Genomic DNA, 21,822 nt, shown 5'->3' with positions numbered 1-21,822 from the left:
TTTCTTTTCTTTTCTCTTTTTCTGGAGACAGGGTCTCACTCTGTCACCCAGGCTGGAGTGCAGTGATGCGATCATAGCTCACTGCACCCTCAAATTCCCGGGCCTTACATTAAAATTAGCATGCACCATCACACCCGGCTAATTTTTTCAATTTTCTGTAGAGACAGGGTCTCACTGTGTTGCCGAGGCTGGGTCTCGAACTCCTGGGCTCAAGTGATCCTCCAGTCTTGGCTTCCCAAAGTGCTGGGATTACAGATGGGAGCCACCGCACCTGGCCTGTTTTCTTAATTATATTTTTAGATTCTTGATTTCTAGTGTATAGAAATACAATTGATTGGCCGGGCGCGGTGGCTCATGCCTGTAATCCCAGCACTTTGGGAGGCTGAGGCAGGTGGATCATGAGGTCAGGAGATCAAGACCAGCCTGGCCAATATGGTGAAACCCTGTCTCTACTAAAGATACAAAAATTAGCTGGGCGTGGTGGCACATGCCTGTAGTCCCAGCTACTCGGGAGTCTGAGGTAGAAGAATGGCTGGAATGCAGGAGGCGGAAGTTGCGGTGAGCCGAGATCGCACCACTGCACTCCAGCCTGGGCGACGGAGCAAGGCTCAGTCTCAAAACAAAAAGAAATACAATTGATTTTTGGATATTGATCTTGTACAATCTTGATTAACTTGTTTGTTAGTTTTAATCTTTTTCTAGTAGAGTCCTTGAGATTTTCTATACCCTAGATCATATCTGTTAATGGTGTTAATGGAGATAGTTTTACGTCTTTTCCAATCTGGATCCCTTGTTTTTATTTTTCTTGTATGATCATCCTGGTTTTATTTTTCTTGTATAATCATCCTGGCTAAAACCTCCAGTACAGTGTTGAATAAAACTGGTGAAGGCAGATATACTTGTCTTATTTCTGATCTTAAGGGAATGCATTTACTCTTTGATAATTAAGTATGATGTTAACTTTGTATTTGTGTAGATGCCTCTCGTCAAGTGGAAGAAGTTCCTTTCTATGCCTAGTTTGGTTAGTGTTTTTATCATGAAAGAGTATTGAATTTCATCAGATAAGTTTTTCTGCATCTATTGAGATGATCATGTGATTTTTGAAAATTTCAACTTTTATTTTCGATTCAAGGAGTACATGTGCAGATTTGTTACATGGGTATATTGTGTGATGTTGGGGTTTGATGTATGAGTGATTTTGTCACCCAGGTAGTGAGCATAATACCCAATACTTAGTTGTTCAGCCCTTGCCCTCCTCTCTCCCTCCCCCTCGAGTAGTTCCCAGTGTCTATTGTTCCCATCTTTATGTCCATGTGTACCCAATGTTGAGCTCCCACTTAAAAGTGAGAACATATGGTATTTGATTTTCTGTTCCTATGTTGATTCACTTAGGATAATGGCTTCCAGCTGCATCCATGTTGCTGCAAAGGAAATGATTTTGGTTTTTTTGTGGCTGTGTAGTATTTCATGGTGTATATGTATTGCATTTTCGTTATCCAATCCACCATTGATGGACACCTAGGTTGATTCCGTGTTTTTGCTATTGGGAATAGTTCTATGGTGAACATACAAGTGCATGTGTTTTTGGTACAATTATTTATTTTCCTTTGGGTATATACCTAGTAATGGGATTGCTGGGTCCAATGGGAGTTCCATTTTTAGTTCTTTGAGAAATGTCCAAACTGCTTTCTACAGTGACTGAACTAGTTTGCATTTACACCAACAGTGTATAAGCATTCCCTTTTCTCTGCAGCCTTGCCAATATTTACTATTTTTTGACTTCTGAATGATACCCATTCTGACTGGTATGAGATGGTATCTCATTGTGGTTTTGATTTGCATTTCTCTGATGTTCAGTGATGTTGAGCATTTTTCATATTGGTTGGCCACTTATATGTCTTGTTTTGAGAAGTGTTTGTTCATATCCTTTGCCCACTTTTTAATGGGTCTATTTGGTTTTTGCTTGTTGACTGGTTTAAGTTCCTTATAAATCCTGGATATTAGACCTTTGTTGCATACATAGTTTGTGAAGATTTTCTCCAAATCTTTAGGTTTTCTGCTAACTCTGTTGATATTTTCTTTTGCTGTGCAGAAGTTCTTTAGTTTAATTAGTTCTCATCTGTCAATGTTTGTTTTTGTTACAATTGCTTTTGAGGACTTAGTCATAAATTATTTCCTAAGGCTGATGTCCAGAAGAGTATTTCCTAGGTTTTCTTCTAGGATTTTTATAGTTTGAGGTCTTACATTTATTAATAAGTCTAATCCATGTTGACTTAATTTTTGCATATGGTGATAGGTACGGGTCCAGTTTCATTCTTCTGCATATGAATAGCCAGTTATCCCAGTGTCATTTATTGAATAGGGAGTCCTTTTCCCATTGTTTATTTGTTCTGTGTTAATATGGTATATTACATTGGTTGATTTCAAAGCTTGCATTCCTAGAATAAATCCCACTTACCCATGGTGTATAATCCTTTTTATACGTTTCTGGATGCCATTTGCTAGTATTTTGTTGAGGATTTTGTATCTATGTTCCTAAGAGATACTGGTCTGTAGTTTTCTTGTGATCTTTATCTGGTTTTTGTATCAAGGTAATGTTAGCTTCTAAGTGGGCAATATTCCCACCTCTTCTTTTTGGAAGAGTTTGTGAGTAATTGGTATTAATTCTTCCTTAAATGTTTTATAGAATTCACCAGTGAAGCCAGCTGGCCCTGGGCTTGTCTTTGTGAATCATTTGATTACTTAGTCTTTTTACTTGTTACAGGCATGTTCAGTTTTTAAATTTCTTCCTAGTCAGTTTTGATTGTTTGTGTCATTCTAGCAATTGGTCCTATGTTATCTAATATGTTGGTCTACAATTGTTCTTAGTATTTCTTTATAATCTTTCTTACTTTTGTAAGGTCAGTAATGATGTCCCCTCTTTCACTCTTGATTTTAGAAATTTGAGGCTTTTTTCTCTTTTTTCTTGGACATTCTAAAGGTTTGACAATTTAGTTGATCTTTTCAAAGAACCAATTTTTAGTTTTGTTGATTTTTCTTTATTATCTTTCCATTCTCTATTTCATTTCTTACTGTTCTATTCTTTATTATTTCCTTTTATCTGCTTATGTTGGGTTCAATTTACTCTTTTTTCCAATTTTTTGTTTTATTTATTTATTTATTTATTTTTGAGATGGAGTTTTGCTCTTGTTGCCCAGGCTGGAGTGCAATGGTGTGATCTCGGCTCACTGCAACCTCTGCCTCCCAGGTTCAAGCGATTCTCCTGCCTCAGCCTCCCAAGTAGCTGGGATTACAGGCGTAAGCCACCACATCCAGCCTTTTTCCAATTTTTTAAAGTGGAAGTTTATGTTATTGATTCAAGATCTTTTTTCTTTTTTAATATAGGCACCTATAGCTATACATTTTTATATAAGCACTACTTCAGTGTATGCCATATGTTTTGGTATGTTGTATTTTCATTTTCACTCATCTTATTTTCTGACTTCTCCTGTGATTTCTTCTTTGACCTATTGGTTATTTAAGGTTTTGTTGTTTAATTTTCTTATATTTGTGACTTGCCCAAATTTCTTCTGTTGTTAATTTTTAATTTATTTATTTTTCCCAAATTACTTTCTAATTTACTTCTTTCAATAAATCCTAAATTTTTTTTCAAAGTAAAGATACTTTGCTGTTAATCATTTTAAATCTATTAAGGCTTATATTATGGCCTAGCATCGAGTCTATTGTGGAGAATGTTCCACATGTACTATAGAAGAATGTAATTCTCTTGTTGTTGGGTGGAGTGTTTTATACATGTCTGTGAGGTCTAGTTGGTTTGAGTGCTGTTCAAGTCTTCTATATCCATGTTGATTTTCCACCTAGTTGTTTCATCCATTACTGAAAGTCGACTATTGAAGTCTCAATATTATTGCTGAATTGTCTATGTCTGCCTTCAGTTCTGTCCGTTTTTGCTTCATGTAGTTTTGGCTCTGTTGTTAGGTTCTCATGTGTTTATCATTGTTTCATCTTCTTGATGGACTGTTTTATAATTGTAAAATATCCCTCTTTGTCTCTGGTAACAATTTTTGTCTTAAAGTCCATTTTGTCTGCTATTGGTATGCCACTCTAGCTCTCATGCTTGCCGTTTGCATGGGATTTCCTTTTTTGTCCTTTTCCTTTTAAACTTTTTGTATCTTTGAAACTAAAATGTGTCTCCTGTTGACAACACATAGTTGGATCTTGTTTTGTTGTTTTTATAGTTTCACAATATCCGCCTTTTGATTATTTAATCCATTCTCATATGATGTTATTATTGATATGCCTGGATTTACATCTACCATTTTGCCATATACATGTGTGTGTGTTTGTGTGTGTGTACATGCACAAAAAATACAAAGAGGAACAAAATTGTCATTATATGTATGTGTGTGACTATTTTGTTCCTCTGTTCCTCCTTTATTTGAAAATTTATTTTTGTAAATGATCTGTGGTAGAGGTTGAAGTGCAGGTAGTTAGCTAACTATGCTACCACTCTTTTTAAAAATTGTCCTTTTCTACTGAATTGCAATACCTCTGTATTATATATATTATTCCCATACATAGTTTGATATATTTATGAATTTTTTTGTTGTTGTTGTTGAGACGAAGTCTGGCTCTGTTGTCCAGGCTGGAGTGCAATGGCACGGCCTCAGTTCACTACAACCTCCGCCTCCCAGGTTCAAGCAATTCTCCTGCTTCAGCCTCCAGAGTAGCTGGGACTACAGGCATGTGCCACCATGCTCAGCTAATTTTTGTATTTTTAGTAGAGATGGGGTTTCACAGTTTTGGCCAGGATGGTTTCAATTTCTTGACCTTGTCATCTGCCAGCCTCGGCCTCCCAAAGTGCTGGGATTATAGGCGTCAGCCACCACACGCAGCCTTTGTTTATGAAATTGCTATTATGTTCTACTCATGTATCAGTCTTCTCAGTGTCAGTATCTGTTGTTTTATCTCAGTGATTTAATGATAAATTTCAATACCTGGTATAGTAAGTTCCTCTTTATTTTCCTTCTTTTCAAATGATTGTTCATGTGAGTTTTGACATTCAAAAGAAAATACTATTTGTAATCCTTTTAAAACCTCACAAAATGCGTGTGTACATGTACATACACATACACATACATATACATATGCATACATTTACCATCTAGTAGCGATACGTGAGAATCTAGGCAATTCATTTAAAGTAAAAATTCATAAATAGTAATACTGCACATTAAAATGAAACACAACAGGATGATTTATGTTACTTTTACCTAATTATTGTTTTCTTTACAGAGTGTATACTATGGAAAGCAGCGCCATCAAGATATTAAAAGAGAGAGTGATTTCACGAAAAAGTGACCTTACTCGTGCTTTCCAACTTCAAGACCACAGAAAATCAGGTAACAAATTTCTATAACATTTACAATTTCTTGGCTGGGCGTGGTGGCTCAAGCCTGTAATCCCAGCATTTTGGGAGGCCGAGACGGGCAGATCACGAGGTCAGGAGATCGAGACCATCCTGGCTAACACAGTGAAACCCCGTCTCTACTAAAAAATACAAAAAAAACTTAGCCGGGCGAGGTGGTGGGCGCCTGTAGTCCCAGCTACTCGGGAGGCTGAGGCAGGAGAATGGCGTAAACCCGGGAGGCGGAGCTTGCAGTGAGCTGAGATCCTGGCACTGCACCTCAGCCTGGACTCCATCTCAAAAAAAAAAAAAAAAAAAAAAAACTTTACAATTTCTTAACACAGCAAGTTACATACAGATCACTTTTCATTTTCTTTGCTTCCTTAGGATTTCAGTTCTCCATTTTTACTAAGAAGGAAGAATAGAGATAAAAATAAAATATCCATTATTTGCTCAAAAAAGTCTTATTTCTCCCTTTTAGCAAGCTATTTTCAACTTGGAAAACTAACAACCCTGAATTAAACTTCTTTTTTTTTTTTTTTTTTGAGACAGAGTCTTGTTCTGTTGCCCAGGCTGGAGTATAGTGGTGCAATCTCAGCTCACTGCAACCTCTGCCTCCTGGGTTCAAGCAATTCTCCTGCCTCAGCCTCCTGAATAGCTAGGATTATAGGCACGTGCCACCACAACGAGCTAATTTTTGTATTTTTAGTAGAGACATAGTTTCACCATGTTGTTCAGGCTGGTCTTGAACTCCTGACCTCATGATCCATCCACCTTGGCCTTCCAATCCCTTCACGACTGGGATTACAGGCGTGAGCCACCCGGCCCCAAACCTCTATTCTGATAATATGCTAGACTAGACATTCTGGAGGGCCTTCCCGTTAACAAACAGCTAGATTTTGGAGGATGTAGAATGTTAATGCGTTTACCAGCCTCACAGTAACGTCAATCTTCCAGCTGCATCTTCACTTTCCATGAAAGATGATTTGAAACCACATGTGGGAGCATGGAGCAACAAGAAAGCACAAAAGGCTAGATTGTCCTGGGGCCCAATGCTGATATTGGTATAGCAATCAATTCTGAGACTAAATTATAATATAGTAGAAAGATGGAAAAGCTGAATTTGAGACTTCCATCATCATGCTTGGACCCTCAAAGTGGCTAAAGTTGTCCTAAGTCTGTAATGCTCCCTGACTCCTGGCAAGCAAATGCAAATTTATCTTTGAGGGAAGCATCCCTAATTTGGGCCACTCGTGTATCCAGAGATTAAGATCCACTCACATGAGCTCACAATCAAAAATTACCAAACAAACAAGGATACAAACTACCAGGAGTGAGAGTCAGCAGAAACAACAGTTAGTTCCCTGAGGACATCAAATATTGGAATTATCAAATAAATATGTTTAAAGGAAATATGGAATCAGAAACATGCATTTGGGAATGATTTGAAGAAAAACCAAATAGATAGAAAATATACTTTAAAAAAGAAAAAGTGGCCAGGCGCGGTAGCTCACGCCTGTAATCCCACCACTTTGGGAGGCCAAGGCGGGCGTATCACAAGGTCAGGAGACGGAGATCATCCTGGCTAACATGGTGAAACCACGTCTCTACTAAAAATAGAAAATATAGCTGAGCGTGATGTCAGGCGCCTGTAGTCCCAGCTACTCGGGAGGCTGAGGTAGGAGAATGGTGTGAACCTGGGAGGCGGAGCTTGCAGTGAGCGGAGATCGCGTCACTGCACTCCAGCCTGGGCGACAGAGCAAGACTCCGTCTCACCAAAAAAAAAAAAAAAAAAAAAAGGGGGGAAGAAAAAGAAGAAAAAGCATAATGGATGGGTTACATGGAAGATTAGACACTATTCAAGAAAGAATTAGGTTACGAGTTATAAATAAGCCAGGCGCAGCAGCTCACGCCTGTAATCCCAGTACTTTGGGAGATTGAGGTGGGTGGATCACATGAGGTCAGGAGTTTGAAACCAGTCTGGCCAACATGGTGAAACCCCACCTCTACTAAAAATACAAAAAAAAAAAAAAAAAAAGAAAAAAAATTAGGCGGCCATGGTGGCAGGCGCCTGTAATCCCAATTACTTGAGAGGCTGAGACAGGAGAATTGCTTGAACCCAGGACAGGGAGGTTGCAGTGACCCAAGACTGCACCATTGCACTCCAGCCTGGGTGACAAGAGTGAAACTCTGTCTCAAACAAACAAAAAGTTATGAACAGTAAAATGAGAAGTTTAACATACACCTACCCAAGGTACTGGGAGGAGAGAATAGAATGTAAGAGACCATATATTTGACATGGTAATGGCTGAGACATTTCCAGAATTGATAAAAGACTCAAATTCATAAAGAGGAACAGTAATTCTCATGTACAATAAATAAAGTTAAATCCACACCTACACACATTTGTTGTGAAACTCCAGAGCACCAGTAGCAAAGAAAAAACCTTTAAAAAGCAGGCAGAGAGGAAACAACATATTGCTACAAAGAGATAACAATTAGACTGATAGATTTCTCAACAGTTGCAAAATTAGACCATAGAATCATATACACAAAACATTGGAAGTTAAATTTAGAAAAAGATATACCATGAAAACACTAACAAAAACAAAACTAAAACAGCTTTATGAGTATCAGGCAAAGTAGACTCTAAGGAGGTATATATTACTAGAAATAAAAAAGGACGTTTCATAATGATAAAATATTATGCCAATTGAATCCATTCTAAATGTGTATGTACTTACTCATATAGCTTCAAAACTATTCAGAACAAAAATTGACAGAATAAAAAGTAGAAGTAGAAAAATCTACCACGATAGAGGGAGGTTTTAATACTCCTCTCTCAGGAACTAAAAGAACAGATGAAAGATTAGCAGACTTTTTTTTTTTTTTTTGAGATGGAGTCTTGCTCTATCGCCCAGGCTGGAGTGCAGTGGCGCGATCTTGGCTCACTGGAACCTCCACCTCCCAGGTTCAAGAGATTCTCCTGTCTCAGCCTCCCCAGTAGCTGGGACTACAGGCGTGTGCCACCACACCCAGCTAATTTTTTGTATTTTTAGTAGGGAGGGGGTTTCACCGTGTTAACCAGAATGGTGTTGATCTCCTGACCTCATGATCTACCTGCTTTGGCCTCCCAAAGTGCTGGGATTAGAGGCGTGAGCCACCGCGCCCACCCAACCAGCAAACTTTTTTCTTAAAAGACTAGGCCAGGCATGGTGGCTCACACCTGTAATCCCAGCACTTTGGGAGGTAGAGGCAGGCAGATCACTTGAGGTCAGGAGTTCAAGACCAGCCTGGCCAACATGGTGAAACTCCATCTCTACTAAAAGTACAAAAAATTAGCCAGGTATGGTGGCAGGCACCTGTAATCCCAGCTACTCAGGAGGCTGAGGCAGGAGAATTGCTTGAACCCAGGAGGCGGAGGTTGCAGTGAGCTGAGATGGCACCACTGCACTCCAGCCTGGGTGACAAGAGCCAGACTCCTTCTCAAAAAAAATAAATAAGCATGCCTTACTTTGTTAATCAGAAAAAGGAAAAAAAAATCTAACACCTAAAGTCTGATTTCTTACAGGTGACAGGAAGGACACGATCTGTGGAATACTGAAGATATTCTTGAGTTATTTCTTCTTCAGGGCTGCGGGGCCTGGGAGGATAAATTATGAGGGAGAGCAGCTGGCCCAATGCTGCCCTGGCTCTCCCAAGGAGGTTGCATTCTTTAAAATCATATTTTAACACATCATTTGGGCTTTGTTGTTGTTGTTGTTAGGAAAACTTTCTTTAAGCCAGTGGGCTTTTTGCATGGAGAACATTTTGGGGCTGAACTTACCATGGAGATCCCTGAGTTCGAATCTGGTAAACATAGACAAAAATGGAAACGTTGAATACATGTCCAGCTTCCAGAATATCCACATTGAAAAGCCAGTACAAGAGGCAAGTGAAACATAGCCCCAGCTAAAACCTGGCCAGGGTGAAACATAACTTAGTCCTTTGAAAAGCTGGGAGTGGCCAGGCATGGTGGCTCACGCCTGTAATCCCAGCACTTTCAGAGGCCGAGGTGGGCAGATCACAAGGTCAGGAGTTCGAGACCAGCCTGACCAACATGGTGAAACCCCGTCTCTACTAAAAATACAAAAGTCATTTTGTATTTTTGTATACAAAATACAAAAATTTTGGTGTGGTGGCATGCACCTGTAATCCCAGCTATTCAAGAGGCTGAGGCAGGAGAATTGCTTGAACCCGGGAGGCAGAGGTTGCAGTGAGCCGGGATCGCACCACTGCACTCCGGCCTGGGTGACAGAGCAAGACTCTGTCTCAAAAAAAGAAAAGCTGAGAGCGGGATAATCTAATAGATGGAGTGGCAGTCTTAGGAAAACCCGAAGGGGAATCTCCCAGGTACGCTGTGGTCTGTTCAGCAAATTTGTGTGTTCCCAGGATAAGCAAAAAGAAAAAAAGAAGAAAAGGCTTCCACAAGCAAGTACACATCAAATACTGGATTTTTTTAAAGTGCTGTCTAGCAGAAAGGGAGATATGACATCCATGCTTTTTGTTTGTTTGTTTTTTGAGGCGGAGTCTCGCTCTGTTGCCCAGGCTGGAGTGCAGTGATGCAATCTCGGCTCACTGCAACCTCTGCCTCCCAGGCTCAAGCGACTCTCCTGCCTCAACCTCCCAGGTAGCTGAGATTACAGGCGCCTGCCACCATACCCAGCTAATTTTTATATTTTTAGTGGAGATGGGGTTTCACCATGTTGACCAGGCTGGTCTTGAACTCTTGACTTCAAGTGATCTGCCCACCTCAGCCTCTCAAAGTGCTGGGATTACAGGCGTGAGCCCCTTTGCCTGGCCTGACATCCATGCTTTTATACAACATACCATTTCGAATACTTAATGTATTGCTTGTTAAGCGTGAGTGTACAGTCTTGCTGACATGACCCAGAATATGTCTGAAAGATTTTTGAATCTTTTCTTAGAATATGAATATCGGGGAGATTTATCAGATCCCCATACTTATTAGTTAACAATTCATCAGCAGTTAAATATGACATTGAGCCGAAAGGGAGCTGGTTGGAGCTAGGACTTGGGTGATCATTTGCAGCGAAGATGAGACGTTAAGGGCAGAGAGCAGGGAAGTAAAAGTCGGTTAGAGACTAAAATATCCCCAGGAAGGAGGCTTTTGACTTCACTTCAGAGGCAGTTTACCATGGTGACTAAGATCACAGGCCAAGCTTGGCTTCAAGCAGCCGCAATTTAAATCCCACTCACCAGCTCTGTTACCCTTGGCAAAGTTCCTTTATCTCCCTGTTTTCAAATTTGTAAAATGGACATAATAGTTCTGTTCTTGTTCCTTCTTGTTGTAGAGGACCAAATGAAATAATCCAATAAACTTCTCTGTAAATGGTGCCTGTGTTAATTACTGCTGCCTTACTCATTTTGGCCCTGTCCCCTGAGGATCACAGACTGAATGAAGAGGGTGGGGCCTCCAAGGGAAGGCTGGCCTTCTCAAATTTCTGTCTAAATCACATAATTTGAATTGTTGATGATGTTTTCTGTTTGTTACATTTGCTAAAAGCGATCTGTGTCATGAATTCGATATGTTCTAACACTTAGAAAATCTTTATTTTAGGCTCATTCTACTCTAGTTGAAACTCTGTACAGATACCGATCTGACCTGGAAATCATATTTAATGCCATTGACACTGATCACTCAGGTAAATAAATGAACTTTGATGAGTTCATTTAAAAAGCGTATTTGTGTGTGTGTGTGTGTGTGTGTATATATTGGAGATACAAAGTGAGTACACTTTGATTGAGCCCTATAATGAATATGGTTTGACACCTTCATTGGTAAGATCATTGGTAAGATGGGGCCGGGCCTTGCTTATGCATACTGTTAAATGAAAATTGTAGGAGCCCATTGTTTTGGACTAAGCTCCTTCACCAGGCCCCAACAGACTAGACTAAAAGTCAAAATGCGGTAGTAATAGTAGAAAGCAAAGGCTAATCTTTTTCTCTGAAATCAGAACTCTGATTTTATCTATTTCGTTCTTCATCTAACATGATGAAACTTGAGGGGAAAAACAAACTCATTTAATATTATTGTTATTTCAGTTTGGCTGCAGACTCTGTATTCAAGACCATAGAGTCCTACAGAAGCCTATGTAGCCATCAGTCAAAGTGGAATAACTCTTTTTATAAATCACCAGCACAAATGAAAAGATGATTTACTATCCATTTCAGTATCTTAGTTACTCATGGCCATAAAAATCATTGCTAGAAATCTGATTCTGTTTTGGGGACTAAGGGCTATAAAAATTCATTTTCTGTTTTTTTGTTTTTTTTTTTTTCTTTTTTTGAGACAGAGTTTTGCTCTTGTTGCCCAGGTTGGAGTGCAGTGGCGCGATCTCGGGTCATTGCAACCTCCACCTCCCAGGTTCAAGCGATTCTCCTGCCTCAGCCTCCTGAGTAGCTGGGATTACAGGCATGCGCTACTACACCCGGCTAATTTTTATTTTTAGTAGAGACGGGGTTTCTCCATGTTGGTCAGGCTGTTCTTGAACTCCTGACCTCAGGTGATCTGCCCACCTCAGCCTCCCAAAGTGCTGGGATTACAGGCGTGGGCCATCGCGCCCAGCCTTCTGCCTTTAGCTTTGATGCACAATTACTTATTTTCAAATTTTTAGAAACTCATCAGATAATCCCCTACTGCAGAGACCTTTGAACACCAAGAAAAATCAATGATCAACACATTAAAGTAAATTATCGCCTATGAAAAAGGCAGCACCATTGTTTGTGATCCTCTTATTGACTCCCAGGGTATCTTCTCCCTCTGCTTTGATGTCACCCTCCTCTCTGCCCTCCTTCCATGCACCTCACCTTTCTATTTTAGGTCTTGTAATTTCTATACCACATTTAGTCCCATAGTCCACAACCCCGTCCCCATTTCTTCACTGTTTGCTCATTCTGGCTTTACAGTAAGTTCAGGATCCCTTGGTAGTTGAAAGTGACATATTGTTTCTTACATTTATGATCTTACTCTTCCATATCCTTCAGTATCTTCAAGGTCAGGCATTTTAGTGAGTTTCTAATTGGGACTATTTAATCAGTGTGGCTTCCCCAACCCTTGCCTTAGGTGTGTCTTAAAATGAACACTCACAACCTTCTCCTATATTCTTTTAGGCCTGATCTCCATGGAAGAATTTCGTGCCATGTGGAAACTTTTTAGTGCTCACTACAATGTTCTTATTGATGATTCCCAAGTCAATAAGCTTGCCAACCTAATGGACTTGAACAAAGATGGAAGCATTGACTTTAATGAGTTTTTAAAGGCTTTCTATGTAGTGCATAGATATGAGGACTTGATGAAACCTAATGTCACCAACCTTGGCTAAACACAAATGAGAGCTTCCCTCAGGCTCCCTGTAAACAGCTAGGCCCAAATCACAAGTATAGTCCTTTCCAATACCCCTGAAATTCACAGTCAGTAGCAGAGAAAAGCAGATCCCAATTCATCCCACAAACAGACACATAGTATGGGTTTTGGAAGTCCCTAGCAAGCTGTTAATGGTAAGATTAGGTATATTGCCAGTGAGAAACTGGGTTTGAACCTAATGGTGTTCTCCTGAGTGCCACCTAACCAGGAGGCCAGAGCGGTTTGAAAACATCCTGAAAGGAACTCACACAGCACAAAAGAAAACTACTAAGCACGACATCTGTGAGTGACAGAGGGAGAGAGGAGGAATACCACGTTATTCATGGAATAAAGTCTTTCCATCTTTAAACTGTGATCTTCTTTGGAGATTTTATAAGCCAGTGATCCTCAATTAAGGGATCCACCCTTCAGGGATGAGAGCCATATTGGATTCTTGGGGGGAATCTGTGGGAGTGTATTGTTTGAAAAAGCATATTGTGTGTGTGTGTGTGTGTATGTTGGAGATACAAGTGAATACACTTGAATTGAGCCCTATAATGAATATGGTTTGGCACCTTCATTGGTAAGATGGGGCCTTGCTTATGCATACTGTTAAATGAAAATTGCAGGAGCCCATTGTTTTGGACTAAGCTCCTTCACCAGGCCCTGATAGACTAGACTAAAAGTCAAAATGGGGTCACCCATGCTGAGGTCCTATGTCACCTCAAGCCAGCTTCAATTGACATCATAATGAAGTTCCCTCTGCCTTACAACAAAAAGTAACCTGATGTTAACCAATCAATGATTTATTATTTCCCTGCTGTCTTACAAGGAAAGTAACTTTGAAACAACAAGTCTGCTTTTTGTCCTTTGGTTCTGCTTTCTTCAATTTTTCTCTGTCTATAAAACCAACCTCCTCTGCTCAGCTTATCAGAACACTTTATTTTTATGGAAGGAAGTGTTGACTGATTCTAGAATCACAAACAAAGCCAATTAAGATCTTTAAATGTTATATTTTGACCAATCTGGTGACCATAAAAGAGACCATAAGGAGACTACTAATACTCTTAAGGGCCTCTTAAGGAATGGAGGAGAGGGGCTGCTGACCCCTTTCAGGTCCCCTGTCTTCCTCACAGAGTCCTGGGTGTTGTAAATAAGTTCCTTTTGGGCCAGACTCTGCTGTTTTTGCATTGAGACCCCTGAATCTTTTGACTTTCAAATCCAAGGTAAATTGCCATGAGTGAGCATTTGACTTTGGGGTACTGCTATGATTTGAATATGGTGTATCTCCTCTGAAACTTATGTAAAAATGTTATTGCCATTTTGGCCATGTTGGGAGGTGGGGTCTTTAAGAAGTGATTAGGTCTTTAAGAGGGATTAGTGCCTTTCTCATGGGAACAAGTTAGTGATTGAAGAAGTTCAGCCCCCTTTTCTTTGGTGTGTGAGTGCTCTCTCTCGCCTGCTCCTTTCACTTTTCCACCATGCTATAAAACAGCATGAGGGCCTCACTGGATGCAGCCACCCAATCTTGGACTTCCCAGCCTCCAGAACCATGAGCTAAATAAACCTCCATTCTTTATAAATTACCCAGTTGCAGGTATTCTGTTATAGCAACACAAAACAGACTAAAACAAATACCAAGGGTTTGTGCTATAAGAGGACACATGGCTTTTGGGTTTGCAGTGGATGATGAGTCACTGGCAAGGGCTGCAGTTTTAAAGGTAACTGACAGTAGTTGCAGTAACTGACTGTTACTGTAGGAGTGAGCCTGGCTTTCAGAATTCACAGCTATCTATCCACTTTATGTCTTCTCTTCTTGTGTGCTGAGGTAAGAAAAATCATTAGCTAAGTTAAAGGGATTTCAGAGCCAAAACCAACTTGGCTCTGAGAGACCCAAGTTCCAACATAAAAATAGGATCCTTAATTTCTAAATAACTGAGTACTCTTGGCTTTAGGGTGCCCCTTTGTTAGTGGTTCTTTCCCTCCCATGGACAGCTATAGGTTTCCTATTTGTCATGTTTTTGTGTCCTGAGAATTTGGTCAACCAACCAAAAGGTTGGGAGTTGCCAAGAATATGCTAGACAGAAATGTGGGTTGCACCCTATTTGTGACTAGCATACTGACTGTTATGTCTAAATCCTTCTTTCTTTTGGCTGTCTTTAGTAGTCTGGATTTTGATCTAGAAAGATTAATAAGAAACATAATGGACACCCCAAGTTCTAATGCATGCAAATATAGTCCCCCTTTAGGGACTCCAGACAGCTATGTATTCAAACATTATGGTCCATTCTTGTGCATGTTTTTAAACCTATGGGCAGATTATACCAAAGACGTGGCCAGGCACAGTGGCTCATGCCTGTAATCCCAGCACTGTGGGAGGCCGAGACAGGTGGATCACTTGAGGTTAAGAGTTCGAGACAGCCTGACCAACATGGTGAAACCCTGTCTCTACTAAAAATACAAAATTAGCCCAGCATGGTGGTATGCACCTGTAATCCCAGCTGCTCAGGAGGCTGAGGCAGGAGAATCACTTGAACCCAGGAGGCAGAGGTTGCAGTGAGCCAAGATCGCATCATTGCACTCCAGCCTGGGCAACAAGAGTGAAACTCCGTCTCAAAAAAAACAAAAACAAAAAAAGATTATACCAAGGACCATTTGGAGTTCCAATGGCCTTTATGTGGACTGTTCAAACTTCCTAAGGCTGTTTTTATTATTTAATTTTTTTAATTTTTTTTTTTTTTTGAGACGGAGTCTCGCTCTGTTGCCCAGGCTGGAGTGCAGTGGCCGGATCTCGGCTCACTGCAAGCTCCGCCTCCCGGGTTTACGCCATTCTCCTGCCTCAGCCTCTCAAATAGCTGGGACTACAGGCGCCCGCCACCTCGCCCGGCTAGTTTTTTGTATTTTTTAGTAGAGATGGGGTTTCACTGTGTTAGCCAGGATGGTCTCGATCTCCTGACCTCGTGATCCACCCACATCGGCCTCCCAAAGTGCTGGGATTACAGGCTTGAGCCACCGCGCCCGGCCTAAATTTTTTTTTTTCAGAGGGAGTCTCACTTTGTCGCCCAGGCTAGAGTGCAATGGCGCAATCTCGGCTCGCTGCAACCTCTGCCTCCCGGGTTCAAGCAATTCTCCTGCCTCAGCTTCCCGAGTAGCTAGGATTACAGGCATGCACCACCATGCCTGGCTGATTTGTATCTTTAGTAGAGACGAGGTTTCACCGTGTTGGCCAAGCTGTTCTCGAACTCCTGACCTCGTGATCCACCCACCTCAGCCTCCCAAAGTGCTGGGATTACAGGCGTGAGCCACCACGCCCGACCTGTTTTTAGTCTTAGAACTAAATTAGAAGACTGTAGCATAGGGTTAAAGTCTGAATGGGATGTATATAATTGATTAGCATGTAGAGGCTTCTAAGCTCTCTTTCTCTCTGTCCTCCCCTGCCTACTTAGAATCTGCTGACATTTTTGCTTGGTTACCTGCCCAGGATTCCAAAATAGCCTTTTTAAAAGATTCATTGCAAAGAGCTAATGAAAGGCTAGAAATGGAAGATGTCCGCCACACCAAAGATGGTAAAACTGATGTAACTCCTACTGCTCCTCTCTATCCCACTTTGCCTGAATATTTAGTCTATTAATACTCTGTCTGAATTGCCTTTCTTCTGTGAAAACAAAACAAAACAGTTAAACAGTTCCCTTGTAGCATAAAACCACCTAAAATTCAGGAGACAATCCTGGAGTGATTTACATTACCTGGATAAAAACAGCTCAGGGCCATAGGTTAAAAATTATGCAAACCCAGGGAAGACCTTTAAAAGTTTTCTGAAGAATTCAGTCTTTTTTTTTTGAGATGGAGTCTTGCTCTTGTCGCTCGGGCTAGAGTGCAGTGGCATGATCTCGGCTCACTGCAACCTCCGCCTCCCAGGTTCAAGCGATTCTCCTGCCTCAACCTCCTAAGTGGCTGGGATTACAGGCACACGCCACCACGCCCGGCTAATTTTTGTACTTTTAGTAGAGACGGGGTTTTGCCGTGTAGACCAAGCTAGTCTTGAACTCCTGACCTCAAATGATTTGCCTACCTCGGCCTCCCAAAGTGCTGAGATTACAGTTATGAGCCACCGCGCCCAGCCAGAATTCACAGTCTTAATTATAACTTAAGATCCCGGGATGGGGGCTGGGTGCGGTGGCTCACGCCTGTAATCCCAGCCCTGTGGGAGGCCGAGGCGGGCAGATCACGAGGTCAGGAGATGGAGACCATCCTGGCTAACACGGTGAAAGCCCGTCTCTACTAAAAATACAAAAAAAAAAAGAAAAAAAAGAAAAAAAATTAGCCGGGCGTGGTGGCAGGAACCCGGGAGGCGGAGCTTGCAGTGAGCCGAGATCACGCCACTGCACTCCACCCTGGGCGATAAAGCGAGACTCTGTCTAAAAGAAAAAAAAACTCGCGTGATACCTGATCTACACCAACTAATATACATGTTGGCGGGATCTGAAAAGCCCAAAAATGGATCAAAGAGGCAGAATGGTAGTTTCCTAAGAGTGATATTAGTGACCTGACAAGCCCCACCTGGTCCATTTACGGGTCAGACAAACCCTGAAAGATTTCTAATGACCTTAGGAAAGGTATTTCCAAAGTATTTCAGCTCTATGGCAACCAACAAACTAGAATGACTTGTGGGCCTGCCCCAGGGCATTCCAATAAGCAACCCCTAAAACGGCAGTTTCGAAAAAATAGTTGTCATTTGTGCAAATGATCAAAACATTGAAAAAGGGAGTGCTCCCAAAGAATTTGAGAGAAGCACCTAAAAACAGGCTGCCTACCTCTGATCACCTCCATGTTAACCAGCAAGACTGACCGGCCTCCGAAGACAGCTCTGGTAAGTTTCCACTGGTTATTTTTTGCCCTGTTTGTTAAACAGCTCTGCCCTGAAGGCAGTGATCTAAGTAAGGAACAAGATTTTGAAATTCTTTCTAAAAGAAATTTATATCTGTAAAGAAAATCTCCATTTGTAAGGGTATCTCCCTCTCTGCACCTAAACCATTAGAAACCTTTACAATGAGAAAGGCATTGGCTTAAAAGCTTGCATTTCAACCTTTACCTTTGTTTAAGGTGCTTTTCCTGTCCATCTTGTCTTAACTGGGCCTTTAAGCCCTTCTTTATCTTGGCAAATAATGGTGTTTGTATCTAAGTTCTGTGCCTTTGCCGGGCACGGTGGCTCAAGCCTGTAATCCCAGCACTTTGGGAGGCCGAGACGGGCGGATCACGAGGTCAGGAGATCGAGACCATCCTGACTAACGCGGTGAAACCCCGTCTCTACCAAAAAAAAAACACAAAAAACTAGCCGGGCGAGGTGGCGGGCGCCTGTAGTCCCAGCTACTCGGGAGGCCCAGGCAGGAGAATGCCGTAAACCCGGGAGGCGGAGCTTGCAGTGAGCTGAGATCCGGCCACTGCACTCCAGCCTGGGCGACAGAGCGAGACTCCGTCTCAAAAAAAAAAAAAAAAAAAAAAAAAAAAAAAAAAAAAAAAAGGTTCTGTGCCTTTGAGATGTAAATTTTCTACCTTGTTTCACTTAAGAGTCATCCCTTTGGAAGCACAAACTTGCGGTTGTCTGGCTAACAATTGCTCAGGGCAATGGAATGATGGTCTGAAGGGGGAAGAGAAAAACTATTTCAAAGTTGGCAAATGAATTTTTTTTTTTTTTTCCTCAGATGGAGTCTTCCTCTGTCCCCCAGGCTGGAGTGCAGTGGCACGATCTCGGCTCACTGCAAGCTCCGCCTCCCGGGTTGGTTCACGCCATTCTCCTGCCTCAGCCTCCCGAGTAGGTGGGACTACAGGCGCCCGCCACCACGCCCGGCTAATTTTTTTTTTTTTTTTTTAGTAGAGACGGGGGTTTCACAGTATTAGCCGGGATGGTCTTGATCTCCTGACCTCGTGTTCCACCCGCCTCGGGCTCCCAAAGTGCTGGGATTACAGGCGTGAGCCACCGCGCCCGGCCCGGCAAATGAATCTTAATGAAAGCAATAAAATCTGCTTCTTTCTGTGTATATATTTGTAAATTTATGTGTTATGTGTATCTGATATTTTTATAACAAAATACATAAAAGAGCTCTATTTAATTGGTTTAATAAGTGTTTAAAGTCATTAATTTATAAAGCAAGCATATTTTTCCTCTAGATTTACTAGTCAAACAAGCGTATTACCTCCTACATGTATAATAAAGCTACAAAGCCAACCAAAGAGCAAAATACATGAAAAAAAATCTTGATACCTGTCAGTCATGGTGATACAGAAGGGCTGGGCTCCTGGCTAAACCCCACCCACAAGCCTGGAACTTCGGCCCTAAGTGAAAACAGCTGACCCCGTTTTTCCACCCAAATGTTGCCATTTTTGGCCTGCCCTGTCCCTATCCTGTGCTGATAAAAGACTTCAGCTGGCAGAGCAACACAAGTGGCTGAGTGTCAAAGATACAAGCAGTTGAGTGGCAAGCAGAGCAGCAATGCACATCAGAGACCATGGATAGACACGGCTAACTTCAGACGGTGCGGCTTCGGAGAGGAGCCCAGCCTGAGACCGCTGGGCTTCAAGGAAAGATCACCTTCCCATCCCCTTTCCAGCCTCCCTTTCTGCTGAGAGCCACCCACCGCTCAATAAAGTCTGCATTCATCACCTTTTAAACAGTTCACGTGGCCTGATTCTTCCTGGACTCCAGATAAGAACCCAGGTTCCGAGAGAGCAGGGTTTGCCACCCTGACCCTCTAGTGACCTGGTTGGCACTTGGCCATCCCCGGATGGCAAAGCTGAAAGAGCATTGGTTGTAAAACATGCTTGGAGGCTGCTGCAGGGCCCACAGAGAGCCTGCTCCCACCAGAGAAGAGCGACCAGTCGGTCCCAGGATTCATTTGCTCTGATTCTTGCACTCACTCGCTTGCACCCTCCCTCCTGCGAAGAGTAGCTAGTGGTGGGCTGAGTGAAATGAGCCACTTCAGTTACAAAGGAGTTCAAGAGAACTATCCCGTCTCAATGGGAAGGGAAAAAAGCAGGGTGGAAGAACCATGTTTAACCTGTTAGTCTTTTTGCTTTTGTAATACTTTAGTTTCCTGATTTTTTTTGAAAAATAACTTGAGATGATGGCTAGCTTTGCTTAATGAACAACTCAAGCATAATTGTTAAAAATGAGTAAATTAGGTGTATGTAAATGGATACAAATTGATAAATGAGCTTTTCAGTTTTGAAAACCTTTTATAGTAACAAAGTCCTATTATGATTAAGTAATAAGTAATAGATATTCATGAAAGGTCTCAGTTATTTCCAATTAAGTTAGATTACGGAAACGTTAATTTGAACATAACTTTAAATTTATTTTTGGCTTCTTAAATTTTATAGGAAGACTAAATATGGCTGGGTATGGTGGCTCACACCTGTAATTCCAGCACTTTGGGAGGCTGAGGCAGGCTGATCACGAGGTCAGGAATTCCAGATCAGCCTGGACAACATGGTGAAACCCCATCTCTACTAAAAATACAAAAATTTGCCAGGCTTGGTGGTGGGCGCCTGTAATCCCAGCTACTCGGAGGCTGAGGCAGGAGAATTGCTTGAACCTGGGAGATGCAAGTTGCAGTGAGATCGTGCCACTGCACTCCAGCCTGGGTGACAGAGCAAGACTCTGTCTCAAAAAAAAAAAAAAAAAAAAGACTAAATATATTTTAGTCTGTTTAAAGAAAAGCTATGGAAAAATATTTTGGTCTGTTAATATGAAAAACTGTACTTTGAGAAAGTGTATATTTCTAGAAATTATGAAACTTAATTTATAGAATACTGATTCATGATTGCTAAGGATTAAAAATTCTAATAATATAAATAAAACTACTATAAAGGAAACAATTATGCAAACTAAAAGTAAGATGTGTTTTGGTGAGGAAAAAATGAAAAGATACTTTTTTCTTAAAAAGAATAATTTTGTCTAATATGGAGGTTATTTAAATGTTGTTTCAAAATAAGGATTTTGGAAGGAAATAGAAACAAGGTAGGGAGGAACCAGTAAGAGAGATGTGAAGAAAGTTATAAGTATGAAAATGTATGTTTGGCTTAAAAAAAAGTTGGAAAGAGAAAAAGTAGTATTTTTTTGTATGAGGAAGGATTTTTGTGGTCAAAATAAGGGAAAAAGGAAAGTGAATTTTTGTCATAAAGTAGAATGATTGGTTGTTCCGATATGAAAAAGAAGTATAGAACAAAACTGAAGGTTTTAGCAAGTTGTACAAGATTTGAGCAAGTTCTAAGAGGTCTGAGCAAGTTTTAGGTGTGTAAGAGATAAATCCTATGAAAAGAATTTTGTAGGCCAGGTGAGGTGGCTCACACCTGTAATCCCAGCACTTTGGGAGGCTGAGGCGAACAGATCACTTGAGGTCAGGAGTTCGAGACCAGCCTTGCCAACATGGCAAAACCCCATCTCTACTAAAAATTTAAAAATTAGCTGGGCGTGGTGGTGCATGCCTGTAATCCCAGCTACTCGGGAGGCTGAGGCAGGAGAATCGCTTGAACCCGGGAGGCAGAGGCTGCAGTGAGCCGCAACTGCACCATTGCACTCTAGCCTGGGCAACAGAGCAAGACCCCATCTCAAAAAAAAAAGAATTTTATGTGTGATCAAGTTGGCAAAAATTGGAAAAGAATTATTTATAGGGTTTTCTAAAAATTAAACTTTGAGATCAAAAGTACACTAATACAAAACTAAAATTTAATCCCCTGTGTTAAAACAGTGTTTTCTTGGAGTATTCATCTGTTTTTTTTTTCCAGAGATCTTTTTTTGTATTAAATGTGTAAACAGTAGTCCTCATTTTACAAATTCAAAATCAGACAAATGTATGAGGGTGTATAATTGGTATATTTATAAACTGTATCACTCAAAAACCACTGCAGTCACAATCTATATTACATTCAACATTTGCATATTAAATGATACTTACTGCAAAGTAAATACAAAATGAACTCCCATCAGCTTAGTTCAGAACACAGGTAATAT

The 21,822-nt window shown here is 41.1% G+C and overlaps 1 protein-coding gene across 5 annotated transcripts in view; it reads left to right on the top strand.

Moving 5' to 3' along the window:
• PPEF1 (protein phosphatase with EF-hand domain 1) overlaps nucleotides 1–13,702 on the top strand; it is a 133,231-nt gene extending 119,529 nt beyond the window's left edge. For 3 of the 5 annotated variants that reach the window (XM_007991188.3, XM_007991191.3, XM_073013855.1), the window contains 4 exons: nucleotides 5,296–5,402; nucleotides 9,174–9,337; nucleotides 11,028–11,112; nucleotides 12,581–13,702. In XM_007991188.3, the coding sequence (XP_007989379.2) occupies nucleotides 5,296–5,402; nucleotides 9,174–9,337; nucleotides 11,028–11,112; nucleotides 12,581–12,792 (568 nt within the window). In that variant the 3' untranslated portion in view covers nucleotides 12,793–13,702. The remainder of the gene's footprint in view (nucleotides 1–5,295; nucleotides 5,403–9,173; nucleotides 9,338–11,027; nucleotides 11,113–12,580) is intronic. The other 2 variants (XM_007991181.3, XM_007991187.3) reach the window with 1 other exon arrangement.
• Nucleotides 13,703–21,822: the final 8,120 nt, after the last annotated feature.

Source organism: Chlorocebus sabaeus, chromosome X, assembly GCF_047675955.1.
Source record: "Chlorocebus sabaeus isolate Y175 chromosome X, mChlSab1.0.hap1, whole genome shotgun sequence".
NCBI lineage: Eukaryota > Metazoa > Chordata > Mammalia > Primates > Cercopithecidae > Chlorocebus > Chlorocebus sabaeus.
Note: the sequence above shows the minus strand (reverse complement) of the source record. Positions and strands in the feature narration are given on the sequence as shown.